Source organism: Spodoptera frugiperda, chromosome 27 (genome assembly GCF_023101765.2).
Source record: "Spodoptera frugiperda isolate SF20-4 chromosome 27, AGI-APGP_CSIRO_Sfru_2.0, whole genome shotgun sequence".
NCBI classification, from domain to species: domain Eukaryota; kingdom Metazoa; phylum Arthropoda; class Insecta; order Lepidoptera; family Noctuidae; genus Spodoptera; species Spodoptera frugiperda.
In genome coordinates, this window is record NC_064238.1 from 9,358,497 (window position 1) to 9,379,391 (window position 20,895).

Here is a 20,895-nt window from a genome sequence, read left to right on the forward strand (position 1 = left end):
ATTTTTCAATTAACCATGTCCTAAAAAATAACCAGATCTACATTTTTGAATTGGATTTAAATGGGATCCATCTAAATCTAATTGAATACTTAGTACTCGGAAACAGGATAGGTAAATAAAATGAGTAATATTTTATGGTAACGGAATTTATTCTGGCAAAATAAGTAAATGTAAACAATTTAAAATTGATTGATCGTTATAATATACAACATCAATACATTTTAGTAGAAAGTCCTTTTTTGCTGATGGCAATACAGTGTAAAGAATTCATAAATGAAAAGGTTACTCAAACAAATATATCGATATATTATAAAATTGCGACATAAAATATAGACTAAGATTTCGTTCGATAAACGTTTTTGCAAAAAGTATTTATCTTTATTGTCTACTAACTAAACTAAATCTAGAAGTTCATACCAATCTGTAAACCCTTTCATATAATGTATGATTATAAAATAGTAAAGTACGTCGTATTATTTGATTTCTGCGCCTCTAAAGAACTCAGTGAGCGTAACAACTGGTAAACATTTTTTATGTAGTTTCATGTGTGTTGGTTTAAATGAAGAAAATTTGTTTAATCTCAGATGAATTTACAACAAACTGGAAGATGACCAATGAGAATTAGGTCGATAGTTTATATTTTTCAGTTATAGTAATTGGATCTGCTACGAAATTCGTATAAATTCATCTGAATTGAATTTGGCTATGAACAGAGCTGCACTCGTAATTCAGGAAGCGAAAATCTTATGATGCTGTACAACTGCTTGGAGTTGTAGCTCGTGGACCACGAGTGGGAAGGGACGGCGGCAGGGAGCTTCGGGCTGCCGCGAGCCTGATGCCGCAGAAGTGCCTGTCACACCTGCGGCTGATGAACGACGATGTCTGAAACAGGCAATAAGTAAGTCCTGTATAGTCTACTTACGCATCTAAATCACGAATTAACATAACGTCTTTTGATCCCTGGTGTACATTTTCTAACCCATAATGGGCTACTAAGACTGGTGAGTGAAAATAGCGACTGAGTAACTGGCTAGAAAGACTGCCTCGTTAGACGAATAGGGATGCTTTAAGTAAGGCAATCAGGCTCGCCTCAAAACCATAAAAGACGTATAACAAAGTAACATACGCACGAAACGTTTTGGGAATACCTTTATTGTGTGTACAGCTAAGGAGTGGAATGCCTTGCCGTGGTCTGTTTCCTGATAAATATAACCTTGGAGTCTTTAAGGCTAGAGTGAATAGGTAACTTCTAGGTAAGCGTGCTTCATCTTCGACTACACCATCGCTTCTTATCAGGTGCGATAGGGGTCAAACGCGAGCCTATCAGCAATAAAAAAAAAACAAAAAACGTAAACCGGTAGATATCGCACGTCTTTGTCTACTTCATCTGTGCTTTCGCGGAATGCACTTCTTTAGAGTTACAAACGTTTAGTTTTAATGGATTACGTTCTATTAGTTGAGAAGTTATCTGGTAATCTAGTTGCAGTTACTTACTTGTGCCTAGCATCACAATGGCAGGCGGCGGAGGTGATGGCTGCAGCAGCTGCCTGACGTCGCGCGTGTCGCTCGCAAACGTGGCGGTCCGCGGTGCCGGCGCACGTCGCCGTGTCGAGGCAACCTGGCGCGCTGCCGCGACGTGCCGCGCGCGACATCGACGCGTATGTTGGGGCTGCTACGCGGTCCACCTACATTTTGCAATAGAAGGTAAGTAAGAACTTAGTTATACATACTTGCCTATTTCCAAAACAAAAGATCATTAGCTACATAGATTTTACAGATTGTTGCTTTTACCTCAAAACTAGCCTTGCGACGTCTCCTCCGAGGTGACAACGCAGCAGTTTCAGTGCGCTTGCGTCGCTGCGGCTGTGGAGCGCCTGCGCCGGGCCCAAACAACCCGCGGTCCTCGGCCACTCGGATCATAAACTTAGCGTCGAGCCGGGTGATCTCCTGCGGTCAACCTACCGTTGTGCAAGGCCTAGGTCTCGACACCACAATACAAAAGCAGTAACGACCCACAAAAGTGTTTTAGTAGCTAATAATAATAATTAAGATATTTTTTTGCTGAAGAATAAAGCCGTCATTCATACTTTGACTTTGATGTTGAAATACATCGTCGTACATTTTATTAATAAATTATTCATCAAGTCGTTATTGCTTTATAAAATAAACCATTTTTATCAACTAAATACAGAAATGCTTACCTTTCTCTGAATTAAACCGAGGAAACATCCGTCCCTGTCAAGAATGTAGTTGATATCCAAACCATTCCCCAGATTCGGTAGTGTCCTTATTTCAAACAAATCACAACTTGGCACCTGGAATAGCAACGGACAATTACAATTTTTCTTACAGAAAATGTTGGTGATAAGGTCCATTTTCGTGTGGCATACTTACAATAACATCAGGGCTATCTTTATCAGGGTCTTTCGGGATGTCATAGCTCGGCATTGCAGGTATAGGCCTTGCTTTATTTGTAGCTGGACATGACTGCACTTCCAGATTTTCAGCTTGTTTCTTCAGTGTCGTGGTACTAGATTTGATCTTGGCTGTGCTTGGCCGGGAACCAGAAGCCGACCTCGTGGGTGAGCATTCACAGACGGACATTTCTTCATCTTCATTCTCATCCTTCTCTATGTCAGAATTTGAAGCGGACCCAAGAGATGATACGGATTCACTGGCTTCAAGTACATTGGCTGCGTTACCATCGACGACTACAGTTTCATTTACGACCGATAAAGCTTGCTTTTGTGGACTCTGGAAAAGCGCAAATATATTTTGGTTCATTCCATTTTCTTGCGTCAAACAACAAGCATGATATGACGTAAATTGGAGAGAATAGAAAACCAGTATCCTCACAGGCTGCCGATGTTTCCTCTTAAGCAACGCATGTCGTTCGCGTGCCAGTCTATTCGCCTCCGCTACTGCTCGAGTGATCTGTGCCTGATTCTCAGCCTCCAAAGCTGAATGCGTTTCATACAAAATCAATTGAATCTGAAACACAAAAACACCGTCAAGTAGTATGCTACGTAGGTATTTATATTTCATCAAATGACTTAAGAGAGTAATTGTCGTACTTGTGGTTTAGACATGAGTGATTTTAAAGTTCTCTTCTGTTCTTCCAAAATGGATTGCACGCGAGCTTTGCCTTCCACATCTACTTCCGATTCTGTCAAAATCTGAAGCAATAAACTCGATTTTAGTTCACTTAATCTCACTTGTAACAAATATTTGGTGCAAAGAATATTTATTACCTCTAACATTGCGAGATCCCCTCCTCGTCCACAAACTAGATCAATGGGGTCTGTAACGGCTGAGTACGAGTTGGGTGGTGTGGCTAGCACAGCAACTACTCCGTCTAACGCGTTGGTGACCACGGGAGTATCATAGTGCACTGGGTCACTGATGACGCACACGGGAGCCCCGGACTGAGGTGCTTGAGACGCTTCTATCCCTAGTTCACGAAGGGCACAGACGTAGCTTTCTACCCTGGAAAGATGGATTGTTATCCAGAAAATGAAAGTAATTCTGGAGCTTATATCAATTTAAAGGTGGTAGAAGTCATACAATTCTGTTGCTGAGATTAAAGCAGTAATCGAATGAAATGGTATTGCAGATAGAAGATTGCTGAATAACAAAAAAGTCATAAATCATTACGTTGAAAAAATAGATAGAATAGCTTGATCATACTTATCACCAGCTCCAAACACGACTAGTTTCCCAAGTTCTGGTGTGGCTGGTGCTGCTGGTGCCTTAGCTTTGAAGACTGCGGCCAGCTCACGTAGTTGAGCAGCAAGGTACGCAGAACATCGGGGAGAAGACGCGTGCGTCTGTGCCACCACTCCTCTGAGACAATTTGCCCGAAGAGCACGGCATAGGGTCGATGCCCCTTCGCAGAATTCACGCTCCTGATATTTGAGAAACAGTTTTATCAAGCTTAAAATTAGTTCCAGTTTACGTAAACTGGTTTCCAGTTTTCAGTAACAGTCCAGTAGATATCAAGTAAGAGGATGTTTTCACTACCTGAAGCACTATTACTCCATCTCTTACAAGATCCAATTGACCAATGCTATCGTTTTCTGGTGGACGCAAAGTGATGAATCTGAAAATAAGAAACAAAAAGGTAACAAGAGGTATAGGCACCTTTTTTGAGGGGTGAAAATCATCTAATGATTTCTCCCGCATTGGGCGAGGCGAAAGAAAGTGTCAGACTCTTACTGACTAAAAACTACACCGTTCCTACTCCTGCTTCGAGCCTGAGCCCCGGTAAACCCGCCAGATAGTCCGCAGTTCCGGAGGAATAGATGAATATAAACTTTGACAGAAATTCAAAGTACCTTGGACAGACGCGATCAAATCTGTATTCTCCAGCACACAGTTGTCGAGAGTTACTGTAAGTGTAGCCGAGCTCATGTAACCTCTTCACAAGAAGGGCAACTTTTCTGTAAATAAATCGTTCATCTTACAAAGTATACAGCGAAAAACGTTGTCGAGCTAAAACTAGAAAAAAGAAGTAGTTTTTAGGGTCTTAACCAAATTCTTAATTTTGAATAACAGAATCGACCTTATGGGCCTTAATTTAAGAGTCAGTTTGTTAGAGGTAATGGTACCAACTTGGCTTTGAAAGTGTTGACCCATCCCGTCACTGAATCCTTGTTGACACACGCAGACACGCGTTCTTCACGCAGATGGGGTGGCAATAAATCCGCCAGCCTGGAGACAATAAAACATTGTAATGACCTTATACATCACTGCTTGGCCTTCGATATTTGCGTAAGCATGGTACACTTTTTATTTGGGCTCGATAAATATTCAATACGTAAAAGGTTTCGTACAAGGGCAAAGATGTCCTAAAATATACCCTGTAATGTATCGTTTCCTTGTTTTTCGTATTGTTTCTCTGGTAAAGTTACCTCTACTTTGATATAAATGTTGAAACTTACGAGAAAGCACGATTTTTAATCCGAATTCTTGCGATAGCAGCAGCTAAGTGGACCCTTTCATTCCATATAATGTTCTCGATGTTTTTGAAAGGGTATCCAGCCTCCTCTAAGAGTTGCGTTGCACGCTCATTCTCGCTGCGGGAACGAGCTCCCCATCGGCGTCTCGCCAATTCCATCAGAAACAGCCATAATGCGTGACGATGTTCGATAAACTGCAAAGATCAGACATGGCTAACCTAACTACAAATAAAGAGAAAGAGAAAACTACTAATAAAGTCATATTTCAGCCAGCTTATGCATAATTTGATAGAAAATGAAAGTCGAATTTTGCCTGCCAAGTCATGAAAGAGATGCGCCTATTTGAAAAGCTTTCGTTACGTTAAGATAAACGGTTGACAATTTGTTGAAACACCAATTAAAGGTGTCTCCCTAAAACGTCTCGAACACGACAATCCGTGTCTTTATTAATAGAAACCATTTTATCAGTCTCGGAATCTTCCAAATACCGATTTTTTCCTTTACCGTACAAGAATAAAAGGTCATAAATATAGAGTTCAATTTCGTGAGCATTCTTAACATTTGAAAAAGAAATGGTTTCGGTCACGAGACCGCCGTAATGCGAGTTAGATGGGGCATACTTTCTACTGTAACATCTTGTCGAACCTACCCTAACTGGGAGTTATTACTGGTCGGTAATGAGGGTTGTATATACCTTGCCTTGACAACCGCAATGGTTAACAGAGACCTTCGTAATTACAAGTTCAAGAACGACATTACATTGAAAATTATTTGGGTTTACAAATTGCAGCTGATTTTCTGTTCTACGAATCGTTATGATGCCTCAGACTAGTGACTGTAAATGCACCTGACATGCACAAGTGAGGTCTTTTGCTAAATCGCACCGTAACTAAGCGTAAATATATGGATCTACTATGAAAGACAGAGGTTCCACTCAAAGTATTCCATAGAAAAACAGCTGTTGTAATTTCATATTCATAAAACCTCTACTTACCTCGCGGTGTTCCACCAAAAACGCAACATCTTCCAAAGCTTGATCCAATATGGATTTATCTGCAAACATTAAGTATTTCGAAATACATATAAATCTTACGAAAGCGAAGTTCAAATAAAACCGCAAAATAAATATGTCGCGTGACCGAAAACTTCTATATGGATAGACATCCAAAGTGCTGAATAATAAAAAGGCCAAATAGCATAGAATTCATGGTATTTTTATTTTGACGTACACAGACATAATGGCTTGTAATAACCTTCCTAACCGTGGATATTTAGGTCTTGTAAGACTTCTAGTGGGAGATTTTAAATATTTCTTTATTGAGGTATCACCCACCCTTACCAAGTTGTCGTTGGAAGGTGGAATGCATCAGCCTCATGTTCAACCGAACCTAGCTAAGACTAAAAACCCGACGCTAAACTATCTACTACGTGTCTACCTAGTTAGAAAAAATCTAGGAGAAGAAAGGTGATCATTAGAACAATAGTCCGGTTACTAAATCAAAATAGATTCAAATTGAGGATTAACCTAGTCATGAAGTCGAAATCTATGTTCTGTAGAAACTTTTTAGGTTTCCAGCAGTTCAGACTATAAAATTAATACACCAAAAATCTACAAGAGTCCAAAAATACTCGAAACTATGCTAATAAAAAAAGAACTCTGAATATTAATAGCGAAGAAACATTTTAAGTTAGCACGCTATTTATCGCAACTTTTATCGTGTAGGCATCAACTTGATAAAGTTGAGTAACGCTTCGGAACTGCAATAAAGAGGCTTAGCATGGCGTTTGTTAATTTACAACAGTAACCGTGACTTGTGAGTATACTTCTAAACTCTGTAACACTTTACTTTTACCAGACTTTCGTTTTTAATATTAAATGGATGGCAGTGCCGAGGGGCCCGTAACAAATTCTTATTGGGCTTTCAATCTCATACAGGGCTGTCCCTTTTTTGGAGGAGGGAAAATCATCTAATGACTTCGCCTTGGGTGAGACGAGAGGTAGTGTCAGAGTTTTACTGATTAAAAATCACTCCGTTCCTCCTCCTGCATTGAGCCGGAGCCCCGGTAACCTGTTACGTTGTCCACAACTCCGGATACAGGGCTGACCCAGGAGATATAAATTCAACTAAACTGGGCAGGGGCATGAAGAAAGTCATTCCTAAAATTTTAGCTATGACTGAGGCGAAGGGGCCCGTTGTGAGTTTCACTAACAATTTTAGAAAGATTTAAAGACCATTTTTCCATACAAAAGAGGGCCCATAGCAAATGATACTCTTGCTACGTGGTTGATACATACGGCATTGATTAACGGCTGATACTATGTATAATATGCTATTTGTCAGTCATTTACAAACCATAGGTTCACGCAACCAAAGTTTTTATTTCGTGTTATATGAGCTTTTATACCGTTCTGTTTTGTTTTAACGGCTTTTAGTCGTGGGTAGAGGATTAAAACTCCCATAAAGGTTTATGGTGAAGAAGTTTAGGCATGGGGACTATAAATTTTCTTTAACTGGGTAGTCGCAAGCACGTTGTGCCAACAAGGAGGCCTAAATTCTATTGCTGTTATACATAGAAAGAGTAAAATTTAAATATAAATTGTGACTCGAAACATTGATTGAAAATGAAGTAGTGGTTATTCCACTTTCTTTTCAATTTCTCTCTATCTCTCTCATTCTATTCTATCAGTATCTCGCATGCTATTCAATCAGTGGATTGAAAATGAAGTAGTGGAACAATTGACTTATTTGTCTTCGTATAAGATTAAAATGTAGTACCTATAGCTAACCTACGATGATGAAACAACAGAAATATAATTGGATGGACAATAGAACTACATAAAAGAAGTATTGGTACTTACATCTAAAAACTTCGTAAATAAGGGAGTAAACACAACGCATCTCTTGTTCGTCGATGAAGTCCACAGGCAGCGGTGGCTTACAGAGCAAGCGGGCAGCTTTTAACACCTGTACAATACACATAAGTTATTAGGCACTCATCTTCTCACTCATGGCGTTTATTTTCAATGCTGAGGGTGGTGTTAACTTTGACGAAACCCTTTCTCATGGACTATTATTACCTATATGTTTGCCATCTTGTCCTGTCTTTTTATTTTATTGACCGCAACGTCACGCCTTTTATCTCCGAAGGAGTAGGCAGAGGTGCACATAATGCCACTGTACAAAGTAGGTACACCCACTTTTCACCACTTGTGTTAAAGTTCCATGTAATAGGGGGTGAGCCTATTGCCATATACTGGGCACGATTCCAGACTCCGTGCTACTACTGAGAAATTTTCGAAAAACTGATAAAAGCCCAGTATTACTTTGCCCGACGGGAATCGAACCCGAGACCCCTTGTCCGACGGTAGCACTTGCGACCACTTGACCAACGTGGTAGCCTTGTTTTATTTAAAGTGTAACTAATACAATCTGACCAGCGCATGGGGCTTCTCCGTCAGCACTAAGCAGTACCTACCTATTCCTATTACTCAGTCTCATAGTTATTCCTTTGAGTATTAAGTATAACCTATTGTGTGTGACCTTTTCATGACTTTTACTTTCAAGGTGTATACGATCTTTATTAAAAGAAGTCTACACGTAGGTATTCTAAAATCAGATAGGTACTATAACCATACATTAGACACTGAAATAAGTATGATTGCCTTGTAATACCGTTCTACAAGGCCCAGTTAACAGGTAGGCAAGTAGGTATAGCTCAAGCCTTGACTGTTACGAGCTCATTCCAAATCTTAATAGGAATCTTTTAAATAGTTTCGCTATAATGGAGTCGTCATTAGATTTTGTTGTAGCAGTTATATTTGTAAGTTTATTTGTGTGCCTATAGACACTGTATTTATTTGTTGTATTGCAATCGTTAATATTAATTAAAGCTTTGATTCAAAATTCTCAGCAGTCTGTCCTAAAAGTTCGATCTTTATGTTAGAATTGTCTAGGTAGGTATTAGTTTTCATTGATGCTTTCGAAAATATTATTCCATAGCAGTACACCCTAGAGCTTTTTTATGGAATAGGTGGCAAACGAGTAAACGAGTCACCTGATGGTAAGCGATCAGCGCCGCCCATGGACACCCGTAACACCAGAGGAGTCGCAGGTGCGTTGCCGGTCTTTTAAAAAGGAGTACGCTCTTTTCTTGAAGGTCGTAAAAGGTTTATTTTAAGGAGTCCAATAATATGTAAGATAACATAACAAGCTGTAACATAATCGCTGACTTTACGCTTTTAAACTGAAGATATCATGATCACACAATGATTTTTGTCATCTGCCTATCATCTACGGTCTACCTCTCAAGTTTACCTGTCCAATATCCCAAGCGGGACCCGGTGAAGTTTTGACGGCGACTGGTGGTGGTGCATGAGGGTTCTTGGTGGCCACCACGAGTGACCACGGCGCCCATTCCTCCACCGGATCTTCCACAGGTTTAGACACTATGTCGCCATTTTCGTCCCTATGTAAAGAATAGAGAATGGTGACTTTTACTTCGAGTTGCTGTTGGTGGTTTCTATAGTCTTTGAGGCGGGTAAAATACATGAAAAGTGGATAGGCAGAAGGGCCGACATAATAAGAAGTGTCTGTAGTCAGTTTTGTTGGTTATTTTCCTTAAGGAGCAGACTAGGTTCACTGATTAAAAAACTACAAGTTTCCTCGTAAAAAGCCATTCATGTTTCAGGGAAATATTTCATATTTCGGGTGGGACGGGCTTAGTACCTGAAACACTGATAGATACCTAAGTATTTTTAAAAAAATATACGTTTTTTCATTATAGACTTACGCAACAGAGGGACTTGGTTGTTCTATCATAGTCTCCATTATGTGCTTTGATCCATCATAGTGTTTTTTAAACAATATCACTTTTCAACACAATTTCGCTACGTTAACAACACCTTCACAACATTGTTATGTCCGACACAAGAACAAGAAGTCTGAGAATTTCGTTTGGATATTACAATGGATCTATTAAATAAATTATATCTAAGTAATACAATATATAACGCTAAATAATTTAAATAATAGGTTGTTATTTGATAATTTTTTTTGGACCTGAGATGTTTTATTTGTTTGTTTTGACATAGTGCAACTGTTTTGACAATAGGTTTTATTTTAATTTCAAATAGGTTTTATTGTGGCCAGTGTTTCATTTATGGGTGCTGACTAAGCATTTACTGAGAAAATTATAGCATACATAAGTTTCATGCGTGTTTTAATCTACGAAAGGGTAGGACAAAATAACACATAAATAGGTAAATTGTAGCAAAGACATGCCCTATGTGTCGCAACACTGGGCATCTCTTAGCTATAGAGTATTTTATAGCAAACTTTCAAAAGGCTCCTAGCTTTTGAAGCGAAGGACTTGAACACGAGGGTCTTTTATTTAGGTACCTAACTCAAATCACTCCAGTGACCACTTTCAGTGCTTTTAACTGGAACAGGGTCTTTTAGAATTTGGATAAACCAGTTGAGACCAGTAGACAGTCATTCTTATCCCTGGGACGCGCCGGACTTCAGTGTTCCGCTGTTTTCATGGTTGTATTTACAAGGTAGATCTAGGCTTACAGGAGTTGCAGCGGTAAGGGAGGCTGTGACGGGCTTGTCCCTTACAAAACCAGCCGAGGGTCATTTAAAAGCTCCTTCATCTTTAAGTATTCATTTTTACCTCTACATATTTACCTGCATTCATGAGACTATCAGAGCGTGTAGATATAGAAGTTACCTTTATCCTAGCGTGAGCGCTGCACTCTATTCCGCATTTATCGATAAACCACACAATTTAGCCAGGGCTTCCATTTGATGCATTCGCTGTAGTAATGATATTGAGACCGCACATGCAACGTACAACGTACGTGAATCACTCAGACCATATGTGGTTATGTAACAATAATACACATACGTAGCTGCTATGTACATGTACTAGGAATATTATTTGAAAAACATTTATTACGTCGATGGTTGAACGATTTTAGGCCTCGGTCTTACGACGAAAAACGACGGGCTGATGATAATAATGATGGTTGGATAATTGTCTCAAAGCCCGAGTGGGTGCTGATGCCAAGATTTCGATCTTCAACATCTTGAACACAGATCAAATCTATTCGGCTTATGGGACCTTAAGACTGTTAAGACTTATTATATTATGAGGATAACAGGGCAGGTAGAGGATAGAGGATAAGGGTCCTTAATTGTTACCCATATAATAATAATGTTATTTAAGATCTTACACCACAACAAGGAAAGCAATAAAGATAATTTAAATTTTAATAAAACTCCCTAACAAACCTTAATTCCATTTAAAGAAATAATCGATTGACTCCAAATTATAACATTTGCAAATAAACTGTCTATCTACCTAGTGCCTATTCAACAACTCCAGCCCACAATGGAATACCAAGTCTATTTCTAGCACACATCATTTGAATGAACAATAGGCATTATGCACATCAATAGTTGGAACCGTCAACCATAGCTGTGGTGTTCCATCCAATTAATGCTGTGTCATTCGTAAGGTGTCTGGTTGGAGCGGTTCATAGGGTTATGTAGAGGTCATGGCCGAGCCATATGCCATGAACACGGGGTCCCACGCAATCAACGGCTGTAATTATAAATCTAGTTTGTTTTACGTAAAGCTAATTTAAGAGTTAATGAGGTATTATGAAACACGGAACTTTGGTGTTTGCTTGTGTTTGTTTCTATTTGGTTAATTGTATTGTTTTCTGGTAGTGGGTACATAGGTCTGCTGACTGCCTAGTAACCGGGGCTCCTGCTCGAAAAGCAGGAGTAGGAACGGGATGGTTTTAGTCAGTAAGAGTCTGACACTCCCTCTCGCCTCACCCAAGGCAGGAGAAGAAATTGGATGATTTTCCCCTTAAAAAAAAGTGGGTCGGTAGGTCAGTTCAGTACCCAGAATAGTGACACATTTTCTGTTTTTTTGTTTCAATTACAAATGAATCTTATCTATTAAAAGAAATAATGACGCTCCGGATATGGATCAGAAAATAATCACTTAAGCTGATATGCTTTGATAATTATTTTTGACTGGAAAATTGTACGAATACTTACTCTTCCAATTCTTTTTGTAATTCAACAAGGACGAAGTATTTCTGCAGTCTATAGTCCTTGTCACTAGGGAGGACCAGCTTCTCAGCCTCGCTGGTGTCGCCATCCTGTCTCGCAGCCTCCTCTTGCAGGAACAGCTGCGCCAACAACTTGGGGTACACCTCGAAGACATTGCCATCACTGTACTGACTGAGTGCCACCCACAAAGTGTTCGGGTCATATTTGGCGGGCATGATATCGACATTTCAACGCACTAATAATTTAAACTAATTTACAAATCATAATTAATTTAAAAATAAAATGCCCTCGCCTGCTAAAGTGCCAAGAATTCATTTTTTAAATGCCCTCCGTTTGAAAGGACCATTTTTACGTTAGTATATTTTTTCGCAAATGAAAAGTAACGTGAGCGCGTGTGTATTTTTATGGAGGAAAGCGTTCGCGAAGAGCTTCCCGCCAACTGAACGACGTCTGAGGCAACGGACAGCTCCGTAGGAACCAACTTGTTGCTTTGCGTGGTACAGTTCAGTAACAGTATGTTGGAGGCGTGGTTTCATAGGTATGCCTTAGGTAGATTTTCTTTTTATTTTATCTTTATCATGGTGCTAAAAATTGTTTACAGAACGCAACCAGACAATAATGCTTGCCCTTTTATAGCAAATAGGCCTTCTAACTACCTATTTAAGCATCTACCAAAGAGTAAAACATCATTTATTATCTACTACATACCTATTACGTAATCACTAATCAATCAAGTTAAAACGTCAATAATATATGACAAATTGATCCAAAAAGAAAATAATAAAACACTATAAAAATGGGGATAAAAAGTAAATAAACATCAAAAACCCCAAGAAATATCAGCCATCAAATAGCCAAAAACAGTCCGTAACCAGGGCAGAGTCCAGAACACCGTAAAATGAACTTAATGACCAAAGAAGACAGCTACGCAGAAAGGAGACAACTATTTAGAAATATTTGGGATACGGCGATGCAAATGAACGAGAAGGACGCAGCTAACATAATGAACAAACCGAAAGTTATCAAGTAACAATGTTTCTTCTTGCTGTATAGGATCAGTGTCGGATCAACCACGTAACAAGAGTAGTATTTGCTATGAGCCCCACTTTGCCTAACTCATGTCTGCCTTAAAGTAATTTCCAGTGAAACTTTCCTACAATATTTTCGGAAGTATACCTATCATTAGATAGGTATATTAGTATTAACTAACCTAAGTTAATACCTACCTAAGTTAAGGACGGTACTCAAATCCCCGAGCCTTTTTACCGACTTCATATCTTTTTTTGCTAAGTCTGAAAGATAGCAGATGCTATTTAATTTAATATAGATTACACGAGAAACTAATTATTCAAATTGTTGCAATTAATGCTTTGACTTCATTTTCAGAACACTAAGGTTAGACGAAGTGGACAGATGTATCATAGGCAAAGGAAAGAAGGAAAAGATTCGCACCTTGAGAACAGTTTGCAAAAAAATATTGGACTTTTGTGATAGACAAGATGAGGATGATCGGTTTTATGCACAGGTATCTACCTAATTTACGAAAATTAATTACGATATTGTCATTTTACAAACATTTTATGACATAAGAATATAGGCTCTGCTTATCTGAAACTCGAACACGATACACGGTTTCCTAGTAAAAAGTAAAACAGGTAGACCATTTTCTCTTTCCTAAAATACCATGTACCTAAGTTAAAATCCTATTCAACATTTACAGGTAGCCGGAAAACAGGAGTTGCGCCAACATAATCCAGAATATAAACATAAGAAAACAAAAACCCACAGGGGAAGGAAAAAGGTTAAAAAGTCTAAAAGTTTATTTACGCCTTTAAAGTCTGTTGGTGATACAACTAAACCAACGACTTCAGAAAGAAAGAATCGCTATCCTAGACCAATCTTGAATAGAACCAGGATCTATTCGCCAATTAAGACAAAGAGACCTATAATTGTGCGGAGGACTTCGGTTAGACACGATATATCGAAGGCTAAGTCTGCTTTTACTGAAGGAAATAATGCTGGCACTAGTCGACGTAAGATTGTTAAGAAAAAACGTGGTAAAAGAAAAAAGCCATCTGTTGGCGGTGACAGCATCCCACCACCGAAGCCATCAGGTACACCTAGACTCGACTGGTCACAAACGTAGACGACACGTGAACGTGATGCGTTGAAGATATTTTATGCGTTGTGCGTTTTCAGGTACTTCAAATAATGTGCATTACGTTTCTACCCCGTCGAGAGGACATGCTATTGTAAGACGCATAAAAGAACTCCTAAAAAATAATAAAATAACTGTCGCTCAGTCCACAAAGTAGGTGCACTGAGTTGAAAAATCGTACCGATTTGAAGTGTGGCAGAGCCATACTTCAGCACGAATGGGCTGGCTCGACTGGAGTGATACCACGGCTTCACAAAAATCCGACGTGAAACAACGCTTGCGTTGCGTTTCGTTGTGTGAGTGAGGTTACCGCAGGCCCAATAGGGATGATGACGGGGTATGAAAATAAAAAAATATTTAGTCCGTCAGTTAGGCAATGAAAAAATATTAGGAACGTATTTTTTTTATTTTGTCAAATAAGATAAAACGAATCAAACTTTAGGAGTGGGAGCAAATCGGTACGTCATTTCTTGTCACGCGGTATTTCAAATCGATATATTATCTTCAAAAGTATTTGTTTCCGTAAGAAAATAAAAAATACGTGTCTAATATTTTAAGATAATACACATACAAGACGGATATTAAAATAAAAATTATTCATCTACCCTATTACCCTCCTTCCCAATCTTCCCAATCCCCGATTCCCCAACAATAAATTCCTAGCCCCCAAAAGTCCGGCAACGCACTTGTAACGCCTATGGTGTTTCGGGTGTCCACGGGCAGCGGTGATTGCTTACCATCAGGTGATCCGTTTGCTCGTTTACCGGTTCATAACAAAAATAAAACGATAATTTCTACAGACTTTATTGTGTTAAGAATAGTAGTAATAAATACCTAATTTGAACTAGTTCTAAAATACAATAAAGATATCAGTAACTTTATGTTTTTTTTTTCTATAATTGTCGATCATTACATTTTATTTTCCGAGGAAGTAAGCAGAGGGCATATATTACAGAAAAGTACAAGTACAATATAAATGGTACCCGTACAACCTCCCAAAAGGTGATAACGTACCTACTTGTAACTCCACACGTGGTGAGGGTGCCATTGCTTAAAAAAAGTCTCACTTGTCACCGGTTATGCTAGGACTTTTTTGGAATCACGTATCGAGCATCATTTAGGTATTCCAGACTTCCATGCTATTGCTAAAAAGGAATAGGATACTTTACCTAGCCTGAGAATACAACCCAGAGCTCTTTTTTCGACATAGAATTTATGAATGAATTAAATTATTATGCTCGATCTCGATACAGATAGACACTTAATAAATACTTTTTATCGTTATTAGGACCAGAGTATCCAGACCCGCTGAAAGCAAATTCGCATTGAAGTACCTATGGACAAAAGTACTAAATCCAAATAGTGATTGCTCTTTCTGATTTTATTTACTGAATATAAAAAAGATTACACCCATTTATCTTTTGTAACTATTTCAAAACGTTTCCTGTTATCTGTTTTATCAAATTTCTGAACGATATAATAGTGATGTAGAGCATTTTATTACTACTGTCAAGTAAATTTTATGTCAATTTTTAGTCGATTGTAAAACGATTTCAATGAAGACATTTTTTATAACTATACAAACTGTGTTACTTATTCCATGCTGTCGTCTGTCTATACACGTTGCGTCCCACACCTAAGGCCCACCCATCTTTCAAGGCAGCGATGATATAACTTCGGTCTCTTGCCATCATCACGTACCAAGCCATTGGGTTTAAACACGGCTGGTACGCCGGCTGAGGCAAGAAAACGACGAATAATGTCGTTGATGCTGGCATGACGATGACGACCTATGCGGCCCGCATTTCTGCAGCAAGAAAGACCATGGTAGACCACGAACAATGTGGAGAGACACAATGATTACCCAACCGTAAGCACACAGCTAGCCGGAGCGTAATGTCATCCAACATAGTGCCTATGTAGAGTGAAGGGAGTGCCTGGAGTCACAATCATGATTCCCACTCTCCCACAGCCAATAAGCGAGCTCTCTCTGTAGTGTTAGAAAAGTTGATTAATGATTCACAAATCTCTCTGAGTTCTCTGAGTACATGGGTGAACAGGTAAATCTCCTAAATAATTTTGTTACCGACTTAGTAAGTTTATTAATCGATTACGATAATTCGTTTAGTCGATTGAACGGAATGAGGTTGAAACTGGTAACGTCACCATTACTATACAGCTAAATGTAAAATACCGTTATGTTCATCGGTTGAGTGAATGCTTCTCTTTATCTCCTTGTGATTAGAAAGGAATTAACTGTCAAACGTTGATGAATGTATATTTTTAATTTAGTCGTATTATGTTTCGAATGATGCATAGAAATTGAATTGACCCAGTAAAATAATAAAATAAAATCGAGCCGAGATTCATCCAAAATTGTATTATGTAGAGAAAATTAAACAAATAAAACGTTATCGGGAAGATTCCTCTGGTAAGACAAAGGGTGATACATTGGAAACCGCTCGTGTGCCGCCTACAAATGTTTAGTTGTAAAGTTTTTGTGTAGTGTTATGTGCTCATCGCTAAACAGTGGTATTATTGTTATAATTCCCACGCTCGTTTTGTGAATGTTGTAGATACATATTGAGGGAGGTCCGATAATGTCTGACTACGATCTTCAGTTTCAAGCGGATTTGGAGAAGGCCCAGGCTTTGAGTTTAGAAAGTCTTGCTTTGGATCAATTCCGTAGACAGAAGCTACTGTCTAGTGCAGGTAACTGACGTAACTTTGTTTACTCCGCGAGATTACTGATGGTCCAAGGCTTCTGTAGAGATTCACGCAGCCACCTACTAATATTGTGTTAATGATAACGTGATTTGGTCCATTCCATTACATTTCGTAACCACCTACGCGAACGCCTCATATTAATGTAAATAGGTTAAAAACCAGTGCAAAATAATGATAATAGTTAACTATATCAGTTGAAACTTACTGTTATATTGGAAGTACGAGTTCAAATGCTATTTGCCTGCAGTTAAATTGTTTAATTGCTATCCACTGTTTTGTTGTAGTAAATATTTATAGCTACCCATAACTAAGTAGTTCAATCTATTTAACAGTCTCCATTTGAATATAAATTAATGGTAATTGAGCAAACGGAATGATCATTAAGAAAGTAAATTAATAAATACAATAAAACTGTTTGCCTTTTGAAAATAGATAGAAGTCAGAGATTGCAACTAATCGAAACAGTTGGTAAATGTTATTATAGCTACTAAATGAATATGAATAATATTTTGCTAAATAATATTTTACAAGTAGATAACTCCGGCCTTATGCTGTTACATATTTGAACTGGAGTTGTGGACTACCTAGCAAGGAACTGGGGCTCCACCTTATAGAGTAGGAGTAGGAATCGGGTGGTTTTTACTCAGTAAGAGTCTGACGATCCTACTCGCCTCAACTAAGGAGAGATAAATTATCGGATAATGGCCCATGCTCAAAAAAGTGCTTTTAAATATTTCAAAAATACTCAATATACAGTAGTTAAATATTTTTTAATCCAGCTAATATCATTTTATTGAATAATTGGAAAATATTTTCATATTGAAATATTATTATGGTATCCCTCGCCATCTATAATGCCAGTGAAAACAACTATTATTTATATACAGTAGTAATCAAACTCTACATAATATTATGTTTTTAGATTTCCTCTATTTTTCCTATAAACTATTATACGACTTTTCCTGTTTATAAAAATAAACACGATAACAGATGGATTGAATATAAAATAATGAATTAAAAGGTCTATGTTAAAACAAAGTTGCACTTTTATCAATATTAAATGCGACAAAATAATGACAATTGAAGTGGCAACTGACCTTTTATTGGCACAACGAGATCAATTGACGCAGTGTAAACAAGAAAAATTAATAAGCATTGTGACTACAGCAAAATGTCTGTGAGTATATCAATCAAAAGGGAAGTAAGGTCAATGCCCTCCCACGTAAATGGGGCACTGATTATATGGAATCATGATAACTGTATCTCCTTTTGTACGAAAGTGACATACGGCAAACTAGTATAGAAGTACAGAATGATTCGAAATTGTAACACGAAACTAACTTAAGTATTTGACTAATTGTTATTAAGAACATTGTTTGTGTTGTAGTCATATTTCAGGGAATGTTTATCTCTTTCACTTTGTTATCTATAACAAAAACTATTGATACCTCATGCCTAATCATTGGTGATTGGCTTATCACGTTGATATTGTCTAGATAATGTCCGCGAGGTGGCTAGTGTTAGTGGTCGACGGCGTGAGGAGACCGACGGCCCGCCGCCTGCGCTGCCGCCGCCGCCGCGCAAGTCTCCACGAGGACGGACCTCCATCTCTGACGGTCCCAGGTAAACTCATCTATATTCAAGAACAATCTATCTATCTCTACCTACTATCAGTGTCTTTTATCTGATAACAAATGTATTAACGTCTCAATAACACATTCTAATCAATTCACTATCAATTTTGATTGTGCCCTAAATGTTTTTAGAAGATTTTGTTTAAAAACCAATGTTCTAAAGAAAATGGTTTTGCTATAAACATTTTAGGTAATGAATACTTCTGTAGTAGCAGTAGTTAATTTGAAAACTTAATGTTACTTCTTAAGTGATAGTTATTCTTATCTTCATGTGAAGTTAGTGTTTAAAGTTATCAGATAAATTGATTGGATGGGAAGCATGCACTGGTAATCCATGCTACTAGTACTAAATACTTCAATATGTGTAATTTTATGTCAAAGATGGGTAAATCGAACACTCCTTTTTTTATGGTATAAGCCGGTAAACGAGCAGACGGATCATCTGATGGTAAGCAATCGCCAACAAGTGGTAACAAGTGCGTTGCCGGCCTTTTGGGGGTTAGGAATTTAAGGGTTGTTGGGGAATCGGGGATTCGGAAGGGAGGTAATTGGGACTCCGGTAACCTCACTTAGACAACGAAACACAATGCAGGCGTCGTTTCACGTCGGTTTTCTATGAGGCCGTAGTATAACTCCGGTCGAGCCGGCCCCACTCCCACATTTAAAATTCTCCTATAATAACATTATAGGCTCGTTAAGATGTAGTTAAACTACAAAGTAATTAAGTTTTTTCAACCAAATTGCAGTGAATGTAGTATTTGTGTAAAACAAAAGGTGTAACAATATTATACGTGTTTATCTTTCGGCATGAGTACAATGTTTCGCCTTGGTTCTTCTTTGTGAGGTTAAGAAGTGTCGACCGTGCTGATAAAAAGTTAATGTTTATGAGATAAAAGGTGTATAAATACTTTTTAATAGGGAAAATGTAGGTGCTAAGTTATATTAAAATCCAGAACATTTTTGTGTTTCTGAATAGCGTTTGATTTTTGTTCTGTGTTAACTAATGGGTATAAGTATAAGTAACCTGGGTGTCTTCAATGCCCTAGTGAATAGGTTGCGTATAGGCAAACGTACTCCACCGTAGGTCGTATCATCGCTTACCACCAGGCGAGATGGTGGACAAACATCGACCTATTAAATTTAAAAATAAAACTAGATTGAGGTCAGTACTTAGTCTTATGAGAATCGATTGTTTATCAACACCTAGTTGTAACTGATGCAATTTTAATGTATTAGTGAATTAGGGACACCTAATAAAAATATGAATTATATTTTAAATGGGAAATTCTTTACTAAATACCACATTGAATTATTGTAGTAGTATATATGTATATTCAATCACCCAACTTCTAGTTTTTGTACAAAATGATTTTAAAATTTACTTCATAACAGTAGTTAAGGTTATCTAAATAAACACAATGAGTCAGTCACGAAAGCTGTGCAAAATTGTATCTTAATAATTCGTATTAAATAAGACGCAATTTCAAACAAACTAGCATTATCTAGAATATCATCGTTTTGTTATTGTTTGGTTTCATTAACGAATCATATCGTAATCAGGCTTCAAAATTACGAATAGTATAAAAACCAGCTGCATATCAACAAACTGTATTTTTGATTTTAGACTTTATTACACAACAATAAAGTTGAAAATCATTTGACGTAATTTATTAGATTAGGGTAGGTTGAATTGCTGTTAAATGACATGTGTACTATGTGAAATGTGTGAAAACATACTCGATACCACTAGCGCCACCTACGATACATTCTTCTTTTGCTTTTTTCATTATCATGCATTGTGTTTATGTGTGTTTAGTGTTAATGTTATAGAGAACTTACCGGTGACTTCATAATGGTGTATTGCACTCCATGCCATTTGTTTATTGCTAAGAACTATTATCCTATTTCTCATATGTTTACTGTCTAAAGTCCTGTATCTTTATAGATCAAAATCTTGCCTTTAATGTATGAATTTTCCGCCATTTCGAACTTGGTTTTTAGGACACTTTAAAACCTATTTTTCCCAGAACTTGTATTTCAAATACACATGTGAACATTTTAATGAAAACGAAAACTGTTTTGTTATTTATTGAATCCAATGTACTGTTCTCTTCTACCGTACCAAAGTCACTGCCAAACAAACTGATACATGTATATTTTTGTCTGTGTTCGTCAGATCTACTGGAACAAGTCCAACGAGAGACGAGACAAGCGACTTGATATCATTTTCGAGTCCTACTAGCAAACATGCGCCTAAAGAACCGCATGTCAAGCTAAAGGAATACATCGATCAGATCACTAAGTAAGTTTTGTAGGAATTTATATTCTAT

General features: G+C 37.9%; 4 protein-coding genes across 13 annotated transcripts in view; 2 read left to right on the forward strand and 2 right to left on the reverse strand.

The window, feature by feature from the left end:
* Positions 1-130: 130 nt before the first annotated feature.
* On the reverse strand, positions 131-20,544 carry LOC118263247 (uncharacterized). 6 transcript variants are annotated; one of them, XR_007707274.1, is made up of 18 exons: positions 12,032-12,408; positions 9,275-9,425; positions 7,819-7,924; positions 5,953-6,011; positions 4,941-5,152; positions 4,612-4,710; positions 4,335-4,439; positions 4,021-4,099; positions 3,688-3,905; positions 3,252-3,486; positions 3,075-3,176; positions 2,857-2,991; positions 2,395-2,754; positions 2,202-2,315; positions 1,792-1,947; positions 1,495-1,685; positions 1,149-1,320; positions 733-882 (listed from the first exon to the last, which is right to left on the reverse strand). XR_007707274.1 is itself a non-coding variant. In XM_035575086.2 (17 exons), the coding sequence occupies exons 3-17, from the start codon at positions 7,856-7,858 to the stop codon at positions 729-731; spliced, it is 2,259 nt and encodes a 752-aa protein (XP_035430979.2). In that variant the 5' UTR covers positions 7,859-7,924; positions 9,275-9,425; positions 20,405-20,544; the 3' UTR covers positions 131-728. The 6 variants fall into 6 exon arrangements, 3 of the variants coding, with proteins under 3 accessions (XP_035430979.2, XP_035430980.2, XP_035430978.2); XR_007707275.1 differs by having other exon boundaries at positions 737-882; positions 1,214-1,320; XM_035575086.2 differs by lacking the exons at positions 1,149-1,320; positions 12,032-12,408 and adding an exon at positions 20,405-20,544 and having other exon boundaries at positions 131-882.
* LOC118263249 (uncharacterized) lies at positions 12,725-15,717 on the forward strand. Of its 2 annotated transcripts, none has more exons than XM_035575093.2 (4): positions 12,725-13,072; positions 13,433-13,571; positions 13,767-14,160; positions 15,493-15,717. In XM_035575093.2, the coding sequence occupies exons 1-4, from the start codon at positions 12,945-12,947 to the stop codon at positions 15,531-15,533; spliced, it is 702 nt and encodes a 233-aa protein (XP_035430986.1). In that variant the 5' UTR covers positions 12,725-12,944; the 3' UTR covers positions 15,534-15,717. The 2 variants fall into 2 exon arrangements, with proteins under 2 accessions (XP_035430986.1, XP_035430985.1); XM_035575092.2 differs by lacking the exon at positions 15,493-15,717 and adding an exon at positions 14,246-15,081 and having other exon boundaries at positions 12,726-13,072.
* Positions 16,468-20,895, forward strand: part of LOC118263246 (phosphatidylinositol 4-phosphate 3-kinase C2 domain-containing subunit alpha) — a 36,985-nt gene continuing 32,557 nt past the window's right edge. For all 4 annotated transcript variants that reach the window (XM_035575081.2, XM_035575082.2, XM_035575083.2 and 1 more), the window contains exons 1-4: positions 16,468-16,635; positions 16,781-16,916; positions 18,428-18,554; positions 20,742-20,867. In XM_035575081.2, coding sequence (XP_035430974.2) covers positions 16,805-16,916; positions 18,428-18,554; positions 20,742-20,867 — 365 coding nt within the window. In that variant the 5' untranslated portion in view covers positions 16,468-16,635; positions 16,781-16,804. The remainder of the gene's footprint in view (positions 16,636-16,780; positions 16,917-18,427; positions 18,555-20,741; positions 20,868-20,895) is intronic.
* Positions 19,158-20,895, reverse strand: part of LOC118263336 (TBC domain-containing protein kinase-like protein) — a 235,710-nt gene continuing 233,972 nt past the window's right edge. Inside the window, exon 14 of the mRNA XM_050705203.1 lies at positions 19,158-19,167. The gene's annotated coding sequence lies outside the window, so the exon portion shown is untranslated. The remainder of the gene's footprint in view (positions 19,168-20,895) is intronic.